This window comes from Otolemur garnettii, unplaced genomic scaffold (assembly GCF_000181295.1).
Source record: "Otolemur garnettii isolate 467f Iridium unplaced genomic scaffold, OtoGar3 scaffold00070, whole genome shotgun sequence".
Lineage (NCBI taxonomy): Eukaryota > Metazoa > Chordata > Mammalia > Primates > Galagidae > Otolemur > Otolemur garnettii.
Genome location: NW_003852465.1, coordinates 8,098,607 through 8,118,304, shown reverse-complemented (window position 1 = coordinate 8,118,304; position 19,698 = coordinate 8,098,607). Strand labels below are relative to the sequence as shown.

The following is a 19,698-nucleotide window of genomic DNA, read 5'->3' as shown; positions in this document are numbered from 1 at the left end:
CCTAATTGTACCCTCATATTGTACCCTGAAATTAAAAAAAAATATGCCTCTGTTGTGCCTCCCTTTGCAGTCTCTTTTGAACTGGACACTGTCAATATTAAGACAGACTGCTAACTCCCATATACACACCTCCTGCCTCCTGAGAAATTCTTTTCTTGTCCCCCCAAAAGGGCACATTCCAGACATACATCTCCCATGCTATGTCAAGGGCACACCCACTGAGCTATCTTTTGGTCTATTGAGCTTACTGGACTTGCAAGGGACTCCTATCTCTTCTCTTTAATCTCCATGCAGTGGGACCTCTGATGCCCCTGGGCACATTCTTGTTTACTGTGGCTTTAGGTCATCCCTGAGTCCTCCCTTTCCTTCACTCCCCATGTCCAACTCATTAAAAGTTAAAATTGGACCTGCCCTGTCCTCTCTCTCCAGCCCCACTGCTACCCTAATCCAGCCACTACTGTCACCACTCACCCATCTGGAACAGTCTCCTAACTGGTCCTCCTCCGTTCATTCTTCCCTCTCCAATCCACTCCCCACTCAGTGGCTGGAATGAACTTTAAAAAATAACAACTTGGCTAGGCACTTATAGCTCAAGTGGCTAAGGCGCCAGCCACATACACCAGAGTTGGCGGGTTCAAATCCAGCCCGGGTCTGCCAAACAACAATGACAACTACAACCAAAAAATAGCCAGGCCTTGTGGTGGGCGCCTGTAGTCCCAGCTACTTAGGAGGCTGACGCAAGAGAATTGCTTAAGCCCAGGAGTTGGAGGTTGCTGTGAGCTGTGATGCAATGGTACTCTACCCAGGGCAACAGCTTGAGGCTCTGTCTCAAAAAAAAACTCAAAAACAACAAAAAAACCCCTTGAACATGGTACTCCCTTGCTTCAGCCCTTCCAATAGCTTCCCACAGCTCCTAGGGGAAGTTGATCAGGGTCTTGGCAGCTCTAATCAGCCTTGCTCACCTCTGCCCAGTACGCTCAGGTACCTGGGCCTTTTTTCTGTTTTTCTGGAATCCACTGTGCTTGTTTCTGCTCCAGAGTCTTGGTGCTTTGTGCCTGGAAAGCTCTTCTCTGAGGGCTCACAGGATTGCTCCTGCATCATTCAAGTCTCAGATCAAATGCTACCTCTGCAGAGGATCCCTCTCTCTGTTTTCCTTCCTCCGTAGTACTTACCACTATGTGAAATTGCTTTATGTATTTGTGACTTTCACCTCCACCCCTGCCATCTCCATTGGAATATAACCTCCAGGAGAGCAGGCGCTTCTCTCTTAGGAAAACTGACTTGTCCCAGTTTGTCTGGGACTCCTCCATATTTTTTTTTTTTTAGACAGAGTCTCACTCTTTTACCCTGGGTTGAGTGCTGTGGCATCATAGTTCACAGCAACCTCAAACCTTTAGGCTCAAGCAGTCCTCTTGCCTTAGCCTTCTATGTAGCTGGGACTACAGGTCCCTGCCATCATACCTGGTTAGTTTTTTCTATTTTTATTTATTTATTTTTGAGACAGAGCCTCAAGCTGTCCCCCTGGGTAGAGTGCTGTAGCATCACAGCTCACAGCAACCTCCAACTCCTGGGCTCAAGTGAGTCTCCTGCCTCAGCCTCCCAAGTAGCTGAGACCACAGGTGCCCGCCACAATGCCCGGCTATTTTTTGGTTGCAGCTGTCATTGTTGTTTGGTGGGTCTGGGCTGGATTTTAACCCGCCACCTTGGGTGTATGTGGCTGGCACCTTAGCCGCTTGAGCCACAGGCACCGAGCCAGTTTTTTCTATTTAGTAGAGATGGGTTTCTTTCTTTTTTTTTTTTTTTTTGAGACAGAGTCTTAGTATATCACCCTCAGTAGTGTGCTCACAGCAACCTCAAACTCTTGCCTCAACCTCCCAAGTAGCTGGGACTACAGGTACCTGCCACAGTGCCTGGTTATTCTTTTTGTTACTGTTGTCATTGTTGTTTAGCAGGTCCTGGCCAGGTTTGAACCTGCCAGCCACAGTGCATGTGGCTGATGCCCTAACCCCTGAGCTACAGACACCGAGCCTAGAGATGGGTTTTGCTGTTGCTCAGGCTGGTCTCAAACTCCTGAGCTCAGGCAATTCACCCACCTCGGCCTTCCAGAGTTCTAGGGTCACAGGTATGAACCACTGCACCCACCCAGACTCTACCATTTACCACTAAAAGCTCCATGTCCCGAGAAACCCCTCACTCTAGGGTGAACCATGATGGTTAGTCACTCTAACAGGAGTGATAGACTCCTGTATTCTTAAGACCTAGCATAATGCCCAGGTCCTGGGGTAGGAGCTCAATAAATACTCGCAATAAAGAAAGGTTGAAAGCCAACAGTTTTTAATTCTGGCTCTAGGGGGCAGCCTTCCCCAGCCTTGTGCCTTCAGACTTTTCAAGCTGGGCTATTATCTTGTATGATGAATTTAGGTGGTAAATTCGCCAAGATTCTCCCCAAACCTTATCTAGTCCTCATGCCCCCCCCGGGCCCCCCCCCCCGCCTTGTGGAGTTCAAGGCTGAGGACTCTGGCTATGGCAGCTTAAGACTTGACACAGGGATGGATTCTTCTCATATCCTAAACCCACCCAGGGCCCCCTCCTGCAGTTCCATCTTCCTCCTAAGGTCAGGCATCTAAACCACAGAGTAGAAAGGGCCGTCCTACAGGCCAGTTGCAGAGAGGAGCTGGTCCCATCATGGTGCATTCTAGCTTTAGAGGTTATAGGAAGGACACAGATTCAGGGGTACCTTGGTGCCAGAAAGCTATTCCCCTGCCTTCTGCTCCTGCAAGGGGCTCTCCTCACTTCTCAGGGCTAGAATGAAACTGCTCAGAGTCCAGCTTCTCGCTGAGACCCCACTTCCTCTGGTCCTTGCAGAGGGTAGGATGGTGAGTGAGAAGATGCTGGGCGGAAGTAGCAGGTCTTTGAGGTCATGAGCTAAAAGAGCATCAGATACACAGAAGTGGTGGTGGTGGTGGGGATGTCACAGCTGCAGCAGCCTTGGGAGAGCAGCACTGTAGGAGCAGGGGCATGGGCTTGCTCCTCCCTCCTGGTGTCCTCTGGTGATGCCTACCTCTGACCTAAACCCTCCCCACAGGTACCTGCACCATTCTTTTCTCATTCCCTGAGGAAGCTGTTGGATGGGGAGGTAAAGCCTACAGTTCATCTCAAAAGGGGCTTGAGCCTGGGGGTCACTTGGGTGACTTTTGGAAGCTGCAAGGGGATGAACAAAGTCAGGGTTTGTACCTGTGAGGAGGGAGAGACTAGTAAGGCGTAAGGGCAGGAGCAGAGGGCATTAACTCTTCCCCAAGAGCAAATCCTGGCACTGGAGTTAATCCATATTTGTCCTTTAGATTTGGATTTGGGGATCAGGTTTGTTGAATGACAGTCTCCATGGATGCTTCATTAAGGCATGTGGGTTTTCCTCTAGTCCAGCTGGATGGGCACTGGAGAAGTAAAGGACTGGAAGTAAGGCTGTTGCTTGTGCTTAGTCCAGAGCATGAGACCCAAGTGTGGCACCCTAGGGAGGCTCCAGGAACCACACCTGATCGTACCTCCTGGAGGGAGAAGGCATGGGATGGATGATGCACTGAGGCAGTGGGAGGAAGGGCATTTGGGCAAGAACTGGATGGACAGGCCCCAGGAGGAAAGGAAGATCTGAGGGAGCTATAAGAGAGCCGAGGATCCACAGCAGGAGAGCAGGGAAACTTATTTACTATTTAATTCAGAAAATCTCTCCTGGGGGCCTTCTATGTACAAGGCATTGGCCATGCAAGGTGTGTAGCCTTGAGCAAAGCAGAGCTGCTTCCTGCTCTGACAGTCTACAATCGCTGGGAGGAGGAATCTTGAAATAGTTATGCAATTCTTTACTCCAGACTAGTGAGTGCCAGGCATGTGGTAAGGAAATGGGGCCCAGGCTGGGGCAGACCAGGTGAGCAGTGGCCACTCCACCAGCTCCTGGTACTCTCAGCTGAGGCCTGGGCAGAGCTGAAGCAGTTGGGGAAGATTAAACGAGGATTCTGGCCAGCCCTGCTGCATGCAGCTCACTGACCAGTGGGGGGCTGGGGCTGAAAGGCAGGAAGGACTTCCTGTGTCCCTGGATGCCTCTCCATTTCAGAGGCAAAGGCCAACCTGGTAGCCTGTGTCTGTCTCTCAGGTAGAATTGGAGACCTCTCTCTTTCCTGCTTTGTTCTCTAGATCCCTACCTTCCCACCCTCTCCTGGTCTTTCACCAAGTCCTCTACTGAGGGAGCAAATGGGCAGTGGGTCTGGTACCAGAAAGTCTCTGGATTATTTCGATTTCTCTCTGACCCCAGCACTTCCCAGTGCAACTTGGGGGCAGAATTGGGGCCTGCTCGGATGCTGAAGGGAGCCCTTTCCCTGGCCTGCTTATCTGGTTACCCATGTCCTCCCTCACCCTGTGCAGCCCTCCCAGCCAGTGCTCTGCATCCAGCCTGAGTGACTGGGGGACAGAACCGGATGTCTCATGAGCAGGGCCCAGGGCCCTCCGAGGAGCCCTCCTTCAGGCTTCTGCAGCCTCCTTTGCCAACTCTCTGAAACCAGAGAGCAAAGTATAGGGATTGAGTCCTGAAGGGAGGCCAGGGGCCCAGGATGAGTTAGAGGATGGGAATGCTAAGACAAGGTTTGGGGAATGTTAGAAAAAGGAAAGTGGGGAGCAATGGCAGGTAGGTAGCATATAGGGGTGGTCAGCCCCAGGACAGGGGTGCAGGAGTGAAGGGGGAAGTGAATCTGAGGGGAAATGGCCACACCTGGAATGGAGCAGCCATTTCAGCACACTAATCACTTGAGGTCAGATCACTGTTGGGACACACAGGAGACACACATACACACTCTCCTTGCAAGGCAGAAGCCGGGAGAGAGAGCAGTTACTCATTTCTGCAGGTTCACAGAACACCAAACTTGCCTGGGAGGCAGGCTGGCTCCCTTCAAGGGCACCTCCAGACCTGCCCTTCTCCTCCCTGGTTTTCTTGGCTTCTCCCACTCTCCCCTGAAGCTCCGGTGACCACCATCAGCGCCACTGCAGGTCTATTCAGGGCCCTGCCCCTCTCATGCACAGGTGGGTGGAGCACCAGTCAGAAGAATATACCTACAGGGAGTGTGGGGTCCTTGCTTTCTCCTCTGCAAGCACCCTGCTGGGCCCAGCCATGACTGTGAGTCCCGGCTTACCCACCTCTCACCTAGAGAAGGCCCCTCCTTCCTTTCCTCCATCACTGTCACAGGGGCTCATGAGTGACCGGCTGTGACCTGTTAGTCCTAGGAAGGTTTGGGTCAGTGCCCATCTCATGTTCCATCTCCCTGCCTCCGCCTCCCACCCCAGGAATGGGCAGGGGAGGAGATGGGGGAACTGAACTGGAACTATCCTTGCAGGAAGGAGCTTGGGCAGGAGTTAGAGGGCCTTAAACCATACAGGAGAAGAGAAAACAGGTGAGGATACCTGGGCTCTCAATCTTTCTCCACTGTTGACCTCCCATGGCCAATGTCAACTCTAGAGTGCTGGCAGAGACTTGGCTGCAGACCAAAGTCCCAGCACAGCCTTTACATCCATTGCTTTATTTCAGAGTTGGTCTCCAAACTGGCCCTTTTCTACAGTCCTACAGGAGGCCTATTAGTGAAAACTCCCTCTCCCCTTTCATTCTCCATCCCAATGATCACCCTCAAAGGATGGTTGAGTCTTTGCAGAGTAGGACAAGAATGACAAGGAAGTGTCGAGGAGGGAGGGCGATGAAATGGAAGGCCTTAAAAATGAACTGGCAAACTAGCTCAACTTCTAGTTGAGCTGTCCAAGTATAGGCCCATAGCAGGCACCAGCTGCCTTCCCATGGTTCCTGCTCATTTCATTTCCACCCATAACCAATAAGCAGCACCTACTTTATGCCAGACACTCTCTCGCTGGGTGGGGAGAGCCAATCAGATTAGTGTGTTAGGGAGATCAAAGATAATTCTCCAGTTTACAGCAGAGTTCTTGGCACCTACAGCAAACATTGTTGAATGAATTAAAGATTTTTTAAAGATTCATGTGGCGTTGCACAGACGGACTGTGCAAGGCAAGGCTGAGAGTAGCAATCAGGGCAGGGGTAGTGGTATAAAAAGTAGTTAAGAACACGGACTCTGCAATTGAACTGCCTGGATCTGGCACTTACTAGCCTTATGACCTTGGGCAAGTTTACTTCATCTCTCTGTGCCTCAGTTTCCTGACTGGCAATAGGAATTGTTCTTAGGATAAAAGATATCTATAAAGCAAGTAATATAGAATCCTGCACATAGTAAGTGCTGGAAGAGACCCCCCTGGGGCTAGAGCAGTTGCAGAGAGAATGGTGCAAACAGGTCAGATACAAAAGATGGTTTGTTGTTTGACTATACCAGAGGCAGTGTTTGACTGGATATGGGAAAAGGAGGGATCTGGGCTATCAGGTTCCTTGCTTAGGCAGGGAGCTTCGAGGCAAGGCAGAAGGAGGGGGGGTTTGACACACAGAATATGAGGATCCTGTGGAGATCCAGAAAGCTATAGGCTCACCATGTGTAGAGCTCATCAAAGAGGCCAAGGTGGGAGACATATAGCCCAGAGTCAAAGCCTAATTCAAGAAGCCCTCCTCTCTTATGCCCCTCTCCTTGACTATTCTATGGGAGCCTCTGCCACCTGCCTGAAGTGAATGGGGAAAGGGTGGCTGGCAGGAGCTCACTATCTGGGCAGACTATGTCAAGGGGGCCCGCTGCTCAGCTTCCCTTGTCTACCCATTCCACCCCTACCCGCCACCCTCCCCCCCCCCCAGGGCCAGTGTACCCAGGTGTGAGGAAATGACCTTGAGTGTGGGCTTTTCCCCCTTTGTAGGAGCTGTCAGAGGGTTCAAGAGGCAGGACTGCAGAGTGCTAAAACACACAGAATTGAATTCACCTGGGTGGAATCACTGCTCCACCACTTCCTAGTCACAGGACCTCGGACATTTAACGTCTTGGTATCCCGGTTTCTTCATCTGTCAAATGGCATAACTATAATAACAACTCTGTCTCTTAAGGTAGTTGTGACAATTAAATCAGTGTTTATAAAAATCAAGAACAGGGCCTGGTGCATGTGAACTATTGTTATTATTATTTGTCTGTCCCAACGCACCTGCGAGGCATCTAGTGACAGTCATAGGAGGGTGGAGGCTACACCAGGACATGGCATGAGTGTCCCCAAGATGACTAACCATCCGGCCTGAATGTCTTCCTCAGACACATTCCCAGTCCTTTGCCCCCTCCAGGCCTCAGTCTCCATCAATTATCTACTGAGCACAAATGCCAATGGCCAGTCCCCATCCAGGAATCCTGAGAAGGAAAACCTTTCTCATCACCTGCCTTAGCAGGAGGCTGGGGGCCTTGCCTGCTAGCAACAGAAACAGGACAGGGGTACCCTGTGATCTCCTTGAGCTACTAGTGAGCAGGCATCATCACAGGCCATCTTCTCAGTCTCTGCAGAGAGGGGGAACAAGAAGGAGACATGAAAAAAGAAAGGCACGAGTAGTGTCGAGGGGGGACACAAATGGGGGAAAGTGGGTTTGGGATTTTCCTTTTTACCCATTTGAATGACTTGCTTTGGATCCTACCCTGCAGAGACCCCCCCCTACCCCTGGTATCCTCTCCTAGGCAGTACAGTGTGTGTTAGAATGACAGATGCATAAAGAACACACACAGTACAGCATGGGGCATAACCTGGACTCAAGCCCCAGCTCCACCACTTCCTAGCTGGGTGACCTCAGCAAGTTACTAAGTACCTCTGAGCAGGAATAACAGTAGGACCTACCTCACAGCATTGTGGCGGGGGTTAAATACATGGAAAACACTTGAACGGTACCAGCCCATGACAAGCTTCTGTGTTCTTGCCTCTCAGCATCTTTTCCACCTGCTGAAAGTAGGGGAAGGGGGACTAAGAAAAAGGGGACCCCTTGTTGATCCCCACTGCCAGTCTCAGGAAACTCTCCTTCAAGAACTTCTAGGTCAAGCCACTGGCCCCAGCAACCTAAAACTCACCTAAACACCCCCTCCTCCCCAACTCTTTGTCCTGTGCACGTCTGTAACTCCCAGCTTGTCATCCTTTCCTGCCAGTATCCAGGCTGTTCTTCCTTCTTCCAAACGACCAGAACTTGAGTGGATGGGTTTGGGTCACATTCATTCTCAGGCTCTCCTTCTGCCATGGAGAGGTGTTTAAAACTCCACCAGTGTTTCTTTAAGTGTAGACACAGCAGATGGCCTAAGATGTTTGTTCAAAACACAGATTTTCCATCTCATGCCAACAGGACTGAATCTGAATTTGGGGGGATGAAACCAGCGTTAATAAAATGCAGAAATTTTCTTTATATATATATACACATTAAAACTGAGATTTTTCAGGCCAGTCACGCTGGCTCACGCCTGTAATCCCAGCACTCTGGGAAGCCAAGGCGGGAGGATTGTTTGAACTCAGGTGTTCAAGACCAGCCTGAGCAAAAACCAACCAAACAAAAACAACCTGTCCCTCCCACCCCCCTAGATACGAGAACAAAAAAACCTCTGAGATTTTAACAAATAAAATTACTCTCTCCCTGATGGGGACTCGGTGCCCCAAAAGAGGGAGTAAAGGCTTGTTAGAGACGTTTCTCCCCAAGTCCGGGCATGCTCATTAACAAAGGGAAAAGGGAAGAGACAGGGCAAAATGGGAGTTAGTCCTAGAAAGCTGGGGGGCGGGGCATGGGTCTCACTCCAAACCCTCATTGCAGTCCTGAGCAATCATGGGACGCCACGGGAGTCGCTGTCCCCGGGCCACTGTCTCCCCGCCCTCTGGGAAGCAGGAGTGGGGCGGAGAGGGCAGCTCTGGTCCACCTGAGCGGTGGTGGAGACTGAGGCCCACAGTGTGCCGAGGTCAGGGCTGAACCCGCAGCGTAGGACTCTGCCTCCGCCTGCCCGGTGGCCCCGGAGCGCGCGGGGGGCGTGGCCCTCTAGAACCCGCTTCCCTCTTGGAAGCTCCGCCGCGACTCCCGGTGCATTCCGGAGCCCTCTCCCTCCTCTGCAGCCTCAGTTTCCTCACTCACGCCTGGCCTTTGTGCTGGGACTGGGGAGGGGGCAAGTATCCGGTAACGCAACAGTGGGAGGCTCCGCAGCGGGATTCCCCACGGGAAAGCCGTCCCATCACTCCCCCGCCCCGGGCTGTTGGAGACCCTGGAGCGAAACAGGAGGCAGGCGCCCCCGGCCGGGAAGCGGCCGCAGCCCGGATTTCCCTCCCGGGCGGGGCCGCAATGACTCACCCCCCCTTCCCCCTTTCCCCGGTTTCCTTGTTTGCATTTCTTCTCCCGTCCACGTGGCGGCCGAGACCGCCACTCAGCGCCGGAGCCCAGACACCCCGGCCGCAGCGGCCCTGGTGCACACCTCGGGGCAACCCTTGACCCCTAGGGCTTCTCTGGGCTCCCGCGGGTGCGGGATCAAAGTGCCCCGAGGTCGGGACTCCACCCCCAGCCCGTGCCCGCCCCCTTCCCCTGCGACCTCCCCTACCGTGAAGCTGGGCGCCTTCTCCCCGCCCCTTCAGCCGTCCCGGGAGGGGAAGGGGGCGGGCAGCGCAGGGGGTGTGACAGCTCCTGCCCGGACCAGTGCCAGCAGCAGCCTCACTTCAGCGCCCTGTGCCAGCTGGCTCTTTCGTTTGGGAGGAAGGCGGAGGATCGGGGCTCCCTGTCGCTGGGGGGGTCTCCCCCACCCCCCCCAGCCCACTATTCCCCCAAAAGGAGCCTCTCCTCTAATCCTGCATCTTGCTGCCCCCGCCCGGCCCAGCTAGGAGTTGGCCCGGTTCACTGCACACGAACTGACCGGCAGCACCTCTCTCGCACCCCTTAGCAGAGCTGACCGGGGCTCCCTGGGGTCCCCCGTGCCTTTTGCTAGAGCCTGCACAGCTGTGCAAGCTTGAGAAAGAACATGAAGGTGGGTAAGGTGGGGTCAGGGTTGAGGAGGAGCAGCAGAGGGCGGGAGAGGAAGCTGACACGGTGGGGAGTTTGGGTGGGCGAGAAAAGGTTGGTCAGGGGTAAGGGAGGAGGGGAGAAGGCGGCTTTGAGCTAAAGCTGCATTTCTGGGGGATCCAGCGAGTCTGTAGCCTCATTCTGGGAGGTGGTGGCGATTCCTGCAGGGGCCTAGACAGTGGGGTGGGGCAGAATTCCGAAGAGGACTGAGAAGGGCCTGATCTTATGCATGTGCCTGCTGGAGACCCCTAAGTGCGCCAGACCGGCAGGCCCCAGTGAAGGTCTTCCTGTTCCTCCCCCCCAGCTTCTGGCAGGGTTGCAGCACCTCCGCCTGACCAGTCCAGAGGACTCTAAGGAAGTGGTTCTGCCTGGGGCAGTCGTGCTGTGGTCCAGCTGCCCCAGCCCCTGTCCCATGGCTGTCCACCTTCTTCCCCACACCGCAGGTGGGCTGGCCAGGTGAGAGCTGCTGGCAGGTGGGGCTAGCTGTGGAGGATAGCCCAGGCCTGGGAGCATCACAGGTGGGAGGCCTCCCTGATGTAGTGCCGGAGGGGACACTGCTCGACATGGTGTTGAGGAGGATGCACCGGCCCCGAAGCTGCTCCTACCAGCTGCTGCTGGAGCACCGGCGCCCAAGCCGCATCCAGGGGCTTCGCTGGGTGAGTACCCTTCATCTGCCCAGGCCAGGGACAGGTGCCAGGGTTGGAGGGGGGCCTGGATTGTGGTTCTGGTGGCCCAGCTTACTCTGGTGGCTGGGGTTGCAGGGTGGCACAGCTAGGGTGGATGGTGGGTCAGATGAGGCTTGGCTGCAGTGTGCGTGGGTGGCTCACACAGCTGCGACGTGTATGTCTGCATGCCTTGTGCCCAAGTGTCCCCATCTGGCCACAGGGGGAAGAGGAAAGGAATTTGTCATTTATCTGTCACCTCTGTGTGCCAGGCATTGAATTGAATTAGGTGCTCATGTGTTCTCTCCAGGTGGGGGTGGGAGGTGTAGGGGCCAGGTCAAGCACGAGATGAGGTAGGCTTGGTTACTGTTTTTGGTATGTTGCTGTGGCAACTTTCTCTTTTAGTGAGTGCTAAGTGCTTTTTGGTCCTGAGAAGAGGTGATTATATGGACACTGCTTAGCATCTGGCTTTGTGGAGGGCACGGGGGATTCTAAGAAGTGTGGAGAATCCGAACAGGTGAAGCTTCCTTTGCCAGTGAAAAACATCTCTGGAGCTAAAAGAATGAAGGAGAAAGGAGGGGGGGGGGAAGAATGCTGGTGTGTGTGTGTGGGGGGGTGGGATAATGGCTGTAGGGTCTAAATCAGCAGAGAAGCTCTCCCCAACCACCCAGACTTAACGGAGTAACTTCACCTGAGACTCAGTTGTGTCTGTTATGCGTTCCTACTGTGCATATGTGTGTGGGGAGCCAGGGGGCAGTGCCAGGAGGGCATTTGGGTAAAGGAGTGGAGGAAAAACAGGAATGGGCGACAGACTTGTGAGAGCTCATCTTGTATGGTGAGTCCCTTTGAGTAGAACAACCACCACCTTCTCTCTTCTTTCCCCTGTCATGCCCAGCTGCCATTTATATTACCAAAGTATGAGGCTGAGTTGAGAAAACTGAGGCCTGTCACCATGAGGGGAATCCTGTCTACAATCGGAATTGACGAGAGAATCCAGGTGTCACTCCCCAGCTATCCCCTAGCCCTCTCTCCTTCAGCCCCTGGGTTCTGCCCCCAAACCTCCGGCTCTCTGGGTCACTGGCAGTAGCTATTGCTTAGAGTCAGTGGGCTGGAAACCTCCCTCCCTCCTTCCCTCTCAGGCTATAATTACTTGTGCATTTCCTGTCCCCTTCCCAGCTTGTAGAAGCAAGGTAGGGGTGGTGGGAAGGTCAGGTTTTAAGACAGTGAGGTCGCTGCGGGGGGGGGGGGGGGTTGTCCCTTCAGACCTTCAGTCTGGGAAGGGTAGAAGAGGCCACCAGGATGTCTCCTGATTCCCCCAATGCCCCAGAAATGAAAGGCTGGTGGCAGGGAGGCTGGAAGGGTGGGGGTAAGGGTTGCTTGACTGTAAGTAGGGCCAAAGGCACAGAAATAAGACTCTTCCCTTGCCAAATGGGGGTCAGTGACTACAGAGAACTTAAATTTTTAGGGCTGGAGGCAGGCGGCCGCACCCTCTCCTGATGACTGTCTCTTGGGATTGGGTGAGGTGGTTTCATTCCACTGAGTCTGAGTTCAAGAGGCTCTGGATACGTCTGAAGCTGTGTGTCTTGTCTTTTTTTTTTTTGAAACAGTGTCACTATGTTGCCCTTGGTAGAGTACTGTGGTGTCACAGCTCACAGCAACCTCAAGCTCTTGGGCTTAAAGGATACTCTTGCCTCAGCCTCCCATGTAGCTGGAACTACAGGCACCCCCCAGAACACCCTGCTATTTTTGTTTGTAGTTGTCATTGTCGTTTGGCAGGCCTGGGCTGGGTTTGAACCCTCCAACTCTGGTATATGTGGCTGGTGCCCTAGCTATAGGCACTGAGCCTTTTTTTTTTTTTTTTTTTTTGAGACAGAATCTCACTCTTTTGCCCCAGGTGGCATCAGCCTAGTCATCCTAGCTCATAGCAATCTCCAACTTTGGGGTTGAAGTGATCCTCCTGCCTCAGCCTCCTGAGTAGCTGGGACTATAGGTGTTTGCCACCATGCCCAGCTAGTTTTTCTATTTTTAGTAGAGACAGGGTTTCACTCTTGTTCAGGCTGGTCTCGAACTCCTAAGCTTAAGCAATCTACCCCACCTCGGCCTCCCGGAGTGCTGTCTTATCTCTTGATGACACATAGATTGAAGGAGTTACAGACACTGGAAGTTTTCAGGCCAGACCTCCCTCTTAGGCCAAGGGGTAAATCTGTCAACCTCCCTGAGAAGAAGTCTAAAGAGAGCTCGGTTACTGCCTAGACCAGGACAAGAGAAAATTAAAGCAGGTTATAGCAAGATGGCTTAGATCACAAGGGACCAACCATGACAAAGGTAACACTGGGAATGGGATGGAAGAACATTTTTGGAAAATATGAGGGGGTGTGAGATCATGTCTGATGTCAGGGGAGGGGACAAGATCAGTGTGACCTCTGGCGGGTCCCACTAGCTGAGGGAAGTTCAAGATGCTTTTCTTTGAGTGATTATTTTGGGGGGAGGTGGCCCTATTCTCTAATTAGAAAACGGGCTTTCACTCAACCTGTTCAAATAATGGAGGGTATATAGTGGTTAATAATTGTATGGTACCTATGTCCCAGGAACTATTATAAGAGCTTTGTCTTTATCATATCAAATAATCCTTATAACAGACCCATGAGGTAGGTATATTATGTTAGCACATTTTATAGATGTGAAAATGGAGGCACAGAGAGGTTAAGGTACAGGCCCAGGGTTATATAACTGCTAAATGGGAAAGCTGGGCTGTAGTGCCCGGCAATCAGGCTACAGAGTCCAAGCTCATAACCACTGTTACATTTCTTTCCCTCTTGCTATGGATAGTAACGCTGACACCCAAGGCATCACTCCACCATATACACCCTTGCCCTGTCCCACCATGCACAGTCCTGGCCTAGGACCTTAGCCATGGCCCAAGGAAACTGGTCTAACGGGTCCCCATGCTGTCTGGCTCTATGCCTGCCCCTCTAGTCTGGCTCTGACACTTGGCAACATGGAAGGAGGATAGGGTAGGTTACAGTGCTGGTGCCAGGGGAGCCAGCACCTCCTCTTCCACTAGAGTCCTTCTTCCTGCTTAGGAATGAAAGAAGGAGGTGGGCAAGGACCTTCACCTTGATCTGAACCAGCTGCATCTTCCTATACAGCTGGGGATTCCTATACTAACACTCAGAGTCATCAGGCCAGGGATAAGGTCAGCTGTGGGTCACAGTATTTCACTGTGTCTGGGTAATAGGACCTGTCATGAAATAAAGTTGGATCAAGTCATTTAACATTTACTAAGCAGTTGCTATGAGCAGGCACCACTCCACAAGCTTTATGTTATTAGCTCATTGGATCCCGTGGGATAGGTATGTTACTATCATCAACCCTACTTTACAGACCAGGAATCTGAAGAGAGCTTCAGTAATTGGCGCAAGGTCACACAACCAGGTAGTGATTCAAAAGTCAGGATTTGAACCCAAGTATCTGGCTCCAGAGGCCATACACCTCTCCCCTGAGTGGTAGACCTCCCTTGCCCCATCTTGGAAGGTTCCCATGCACACGAACATCCTCGGGGCACAGAGGAGCTATGTTGACAAGCCTATCTAACTTTGTCTAATCTGACAGTTTCCAAACTTACTTACCTGTGGAACTTTCTGAGGGCAGAATGCCTCTACTGCCTCTGTGTCTGTGTCTAGGGCACATAAGGGTGGCAGGGCGTAATACTGAGGTGGGCATGGCTGGGGGGTCAGACAGGCCTGGTGCGAGTCCCAGCACCCTGTTTACCAACTGTTGAGGCAGGTTATGTAACCTCTGAGCTTGCTTTTCTCTATCTGTGGAATGGGATTCAAATCCCTACTTCCAGGGCCAATGCTGGTAGCAGGAGAACCTGACATTTCTAAGTAGTTGTGTGACTCTGGATAGTTACTTCATCTCTCTGGGCTTCCTCTTCCCTTAGCAAGATGAGACAGGTGCCTTAAGGTCCCTTTCTTGGTGCTGGTGGGCCAGAGCCCCTGTACTCTGGCCCTTGTGGTTGTTCTCTGGTGAGGAGGACAGGAAATGACCAGCCTGGGCACATGACCTGGCACCTCCCCTACTAACCTGCCCTCCCAGGCCAGAATAATACCAGGAATGGACCCATGCTGGAGCCTGGGTCATGGACAGGGACTGGGGCTACCTGTTCATTTTGACATGAACAACAACAAGTCATTAGCACTCAGGCACTGTTTGTTCCGATACAGACACAGGGGGCTGGCTGGGTAGCATTCCTGCCCTTCCTCCCTTCCCTAGCTCCTCCTCCTCCTCATTTCCTGTCGTTAAGTCTCCAGGGCTCAGTGTCTGGCATTGGGCTGGGCCCCATGACCAGGGCAGGGATACCCTTGGGACACCTAGTGATTTCCGCCCGGCCCTGGGCCTGGTGCCCCTGCCTGTGTGTGCCAGACCTCGCTGCCTGGGTACACTGTGGCAAGATGCCTGTGCCCAGGGCCCTGCCAGGACCAGGCCTGGTTGTACCCTAGAGCCCCAGTGAGGTCCTTCTCAGGGACTCCAAGGCAGATGGGAAGGCAGGAGAGAGGTTGCTGGGGACACAAAGGGGAAGGAAGAGGAAAGGGCAGGTGTGGCAGGCAGAGTGGGACCAAGAATGTCAGCACTGCTGTGTGGGAGTTTCAGTTTGTCTGTAGCTGTCTGGCTGTCTGAGTGTGGGTGACTGAGTTACACAAGGCACTTTACCTCAAGACTTCATTTCCTCGTAAGTCACAGAGGACAGACAATACCTGCTCTGCCTATTTCACATCTGGTCCTTTTTATTTATTTATTTATTTATTTACTTGTCTACTATTTATTTGTTTAGATAAGGTCTTGTTCTTTGCCCAGGCTAGAAAGCAGTGATATCAACAAAGCTCACTGCAGCCTCAAACTCTTGGGCTTAAGTGATCGTTCTACCGCAGCCTCCTCCCAAGTAGCTAAAACTCCAGGCATGTGCCACTGCAGCTGGCTAATTTTTTTATTTTTAGTAGAGATGCTATCTCACTCTTGCTCAGGCTAGTGTCAAACTGCTGGTCTCAATTGATTGTCCCAGGCTAATTATTGCCCTGATTTGCATTTTTTTTTTTTTTTTGAGACAGAGTCTCAAGTTGTATCCTGGGTAGAGTGCCCTGGCATCACAGCTCAGAGCAACCTCCAACTCCTGGGCTCAAGCGAGTCTCCTGCCTCCGCCTCCCAAGTAGCTGGGACCACAGGCACCCGCCACAACGCCCGGCTATTTTTCGGTTGCAGCCATCATTGTTGTTTGGTGGGCTGGGCTGGATTTGAACCTGCCACCTTAGGTGTATGTGGCTGGTGCCTTAGCCACTTGAGCCACAGGCGCCGAGCCCTGATTTGCATTTTTATACTTTGTTTAGGAAATATTTTCCTACTTCGGTGTTAAAGATAGTCTGTATTTTCTTCTAAGATTTTTCTTTTTGGAGACAGAGGCTTGCATGGTTGGCCAGGGTGAAGTGCAGTTGTACCATGATAAGTCACAGCAACCTCAAACTCCCTGGCTCAAGTGATCCTCCCACCTGAGCCTCCCACCTGAGCCTCCCATGTAGCTGGGATTATAAGCAAACCACCACACCTAGGTAGTTTTTCTATTTTATATAGAGATGGGGATCTCACTATTGCCCAGGCTGGTCTCAAACCCTTGGGCTCAAACAGTCCTCCTGCCTCAGCCTCCCAGAGTGGTGAGATTACAGGCATAAGCCACCTTGCCCGGTGCAGTCCTATTCTACATAGAAGCCACTGAAATCAAAGAGGTAGATGTGCTTTATAAACTGTAAAGTACTCTGCCATTGGGAGTGCTTATAGGGCATCCTGTCCACAAGTTCCTATCCTCAGGTGTCAGGAAAAGAAGGGTGGTGAGGGGCTTTCATGCTGATGTCCTAGGGCATTTCAGGCCTGGGTGTCCCAAATGGCTCAATTGATACCCAGAGCAGGGAACCTTGTTAACCCATGTTTCTGTGATCAAGCTGGTCCTCCTGGGCTGCCCTGGGTGCTGCCAAGGCCTTACTCACTATTGAATGGTATGGACTAGCAGCATCTCGGAGAAGAAAGACGCCCTCCAGCAAGCAGCCCCACCCTGTGCTTCCCAGATGATTAATGGCTAACATGTACAAACAACTAGAAGCCAGGCAATGTTTTAAACATTTGATGTGTATTAACTCATCTAATCCTTCCAAAAATCTATGAGTTGGTATTATTAGTGTCTTAATGATTTTATAGAAAAGGAAACTGAGGCAGGGAGCAGTTAAATCACTTGTTTAGTAAATGGAGGAGCAGGGATTGGAATCTAGGGGCCTGACTCTGGGGTTTGTGTTTTTAAGTACCAGGCTGAACCAAGGCCCACAGAGGGCAAGAGACTTGCCTGTAGTCCTGCGGTTGGGCACAGAAGCTGGACCCAGCCTGGGACTAGAGCCGGCCAGGGGCAGGTGTTCTCAGGCCTGGCTATCTGCTCACATCCTGGCCTCTTGCAGGTCTCCTTATGTCATGCCCTCATGCCCTTTCCAGTTCCAGCACCTCTTCCCTCACGCAGGGGCAGTTTACCCGGGGGCGTTGGCATATCTGGGCCCTGAGAAAGCAGAACAGGGGCCTGTTATCTGCAGGGGTAAAGTTCTTAGGCTAGGTCTGGAGATGGGGCTGGAGGGGTAGGAAGAGGTGGCTGCTGGGGGCACAGAGTGCTCAGTGAATGTTTGCATATTTTTTGGATGAGTGGCTGAATGGGTGCCTTTGGGGTGGAGCCTTAGCAAGGGCAGAGTGAAGGGGGAGGGGAAGTGTCACCAGCTGGGTCTGAAGGCTTCAGGCTAATGTGTGAACTTTCCCCACTGCCCCCAGACACCACTCACCAACAGTGAGGAGTCTTTGGACTTCAGCGTGAGCCTAGAGCAGGTAGGAGCAGGGGGGTCGGGGGTGGGGTGGGGTGGGTAGGGGTGGGGGAGCTGAGTTGGACAAGGCAGCACCTTGAAGGTTCAGAGACTGAGCCAGCTCGGCCCTTCCTCTCCCCAAGGCCTCCACAGAGCGGGTGCTCAGGGCCGGGAAGCAGCTGCAGCGGCATCTCCTGGCCACCTGCCCAAACCTCATCCGTGACCGAAAGTACCATCTTAGGCTCTACCGGTGAGTGTAGGCCCCACCTGTCGGCTCACCCACCCCCACGTGCTCCCTCCATTCCCACTCTGCTGCCCCCATCTGGGCCTAGCTTAGGCCTAGGAGGGTGTTTTTCTGATGGAGACTTCCTCTCTCCCTTACACCTTTCTGTTGGATTCTCCCTCTTATTCCTGGTCCCCTTCCACTTCCCACAGGCAATGCTGCTCTGGCCGAGAGCTGGTGGATGGGATCTTGTCTCTGGGACTCGGGGTCCACTCCCGGAGCCAAGCCGTGGGAATCTGCCAGGTGCTGCTGGATGAGGGTGCCCTGTGCCATGGTGAGCCTGAGCCCAGGGTGGGGTTCACCGGGCTGCGCCTGTCAGGCAGTCCCAGGAGCAGGCACCAGTGGGGAGGGAGGTGGTATTGCAGTGGGGGCCTGATGCCCCCACAGCCTCAATTTCCTTTCCTCTCCCACTCTTGGGTCTCTGTCCCCCAGTGAAACATGACTGGACCTTCCAGGACCGAGATGCCCAGTTCTATAGGTTCCCTGGGCCAGAGCCAGAGCCCACAGGAGCTCATGAGATGGAGGAGGAGTTGGTCGAGGCTATGGCCCTGCTCTCCCAGCGGGGACCTGATGCGTTGCTCACTGTGGCACTTCGAAAGCCGTGAGTCAGGAGCCCTTCACCCGTAGCTCCAGGTCCCACACAGCATTCAGCTTCCATCCACCATTTCCCAGATTCGTCTCTAAGGGTGTCCCTTCCTTGTGGTTGAGGGAAGGGAACCTGGCTGGCCTAGAAGGCCCAGCCTGCCCTACATTCTGCTGCGGACTCGCTGTGTGATGGAGCCATCCCCCCACCCTGTGCTGAGCCTGCTTCTTCCTTGGTAAATGAAGCAGGCCTCTCTGCTAGGCCAGAGAGTCTCTGAAGACCCTTCCTGCTCTGAGATGCAGTTGTGGCTTAGGGAGGGTGGGCTTTGGAATCTGTGGGCAAGATCTAGGTTCAAATTCCATCTCCACTGGCTACTAGCTGGATGACCTTGGGCATCTATGCTAGTTCCTCTTCTGTCAAGTGACAATGATAACCCCTGTGTCACAGGGCTGTTGTTGGGGCAGAATGAAACAGTGCATGCCAAGTGCCCAGCACTGTCTGGCACACGTGCACACCCTGTAAAGAGGATTATTGATAACAATGGACTGAGGTGCTGCTGTCTGGCCCAGACCTGAGCTGGGTGGGTGGGGCAGCTCCCCTGGCTGGCCTGAACCCTCAGTTCATTGTGTGCACCCTGTCCGTCCCTCCCACACCTGCAGCCCCGGACAGCGCACAGATGAGGAGCTGGACCTCATCTTTGAGGAGCTGCTGCACATCAAGGCTGTGGCCCACCTCTCCAACTCGGTCAGTCTGCCTTTCCCCAGTCCTGTCCCCAGGAGTCACCTCTTGTGACTTCCTTGAGACTCTAACTGCTGGGCCAGAGGGCAGCTACCTGCTCTTCTGTCTGTGGCTTGGAATTTTCTTTTCTTTTCTTTCTTTCTTTTTTTTTTTTTTGAGACAGAGTCTCATTATGTCGCCCTTGGTAGAGTGCCGTGGCACATTGACCTTTTGATTATTAGAACATCAAACTGAAGTCTGCCTGGAGCCTTTGGCACTTGTAGTTTCCTCTACATAGAATAATCTACCCCACCCCAATCTTTGTGAACCTTATTTCTTTTTTTTGAGACAAAGTCACTCTCAGTAGAGTTCTGTGGTGTCACAGCTCACAACAACCTCCAGCTCTTGAGCTTAAGCGATTCTCTTGCCTCAGCCTCCCAAGTAGCTAGGACTACAGGCACCTGCCACAGTGCCTGGCTATTTTTTGTTGCAGTTGTTGTTTAGCTGGCCCAGCTGGATTTGAACCCTTGGTGTATGCCTTAGTGTATGTGGCTGGTGCTATAACCACTGTGCTATAGGCTATAGTGCTATAGTGCTATAGGCTATAG

At 52.8% G+C, this 19,698-nt stretch overlaps 1 protein-coding gene and 1 long non-coding RNA gene across 4 annotated transcripts in view; one reads left to right on the top strand and one right to left on the bottom strand.

The window, feature by feature from the left end:
* Positions 1–7,022: 7,022 nt before the first annotated feature.
* Positions 7,023–8,284, bottom strand: LOC111726540. Its single transcript, XR_002774294.1, has 3 exons — positions 8,016–8,284; positions 7,789–7,890; positions 7,023–7,457 (listed from the first exon to the last, which is right to left on the bottom strand). It is a non-coding gene; the product is annotated as an uncharacterized LOC111726540 (long non-coding RNA).
* Positions 8,285–9,639: 1,355 nt separating this feature from the next.
* RAPGEF3 (Rap guanine nucleotide exchange factor 3) overlaps positions 9,640–19,698 on the top strand; it is a 23,528-nt gene continuing 13,469 nt past the window's right edge. The window contains exons 1-8 of one of the 3 annotated variants that reach the window (XM_023515381.1): positions 10,597–10,620; positions 11,032–11,143; positions 11,522–11,623; positions 17,479–17,532; positions 17,651–17,757; positions 17,943–18,064; positions 18,223–18,391; positions 19,033–19,117. In XM_023515381.1, coding sequence (XP_023371149.1) covers positions 11,579–11,623; positions 17,479–17,532; positions 17,651–17,757; positions 17,943–18,064; positions 18,223–18,391; positions 19,033–19,117 — 582 coding nt within the window. In that variant the 5' untranslated portion in view covers positions 10,597–10,620; positions 11,032–11,143; positions 11,522–11,578. Of the gene's footprint in view, positions 9,930–10,268; positions 10,621–11,031; positions 11,144–11,521; positions 11,624–17,478; positions 17,533–17,650; positions 17,758–17,942; positions 18,065–18,222; positions 18,392–19,032; positions 19,118–19,698 lie in introns of those variants that run through there. The other 2 variants (XM_012807522.2, XM_023515380.1) reach the window with 2 other exon arrangements.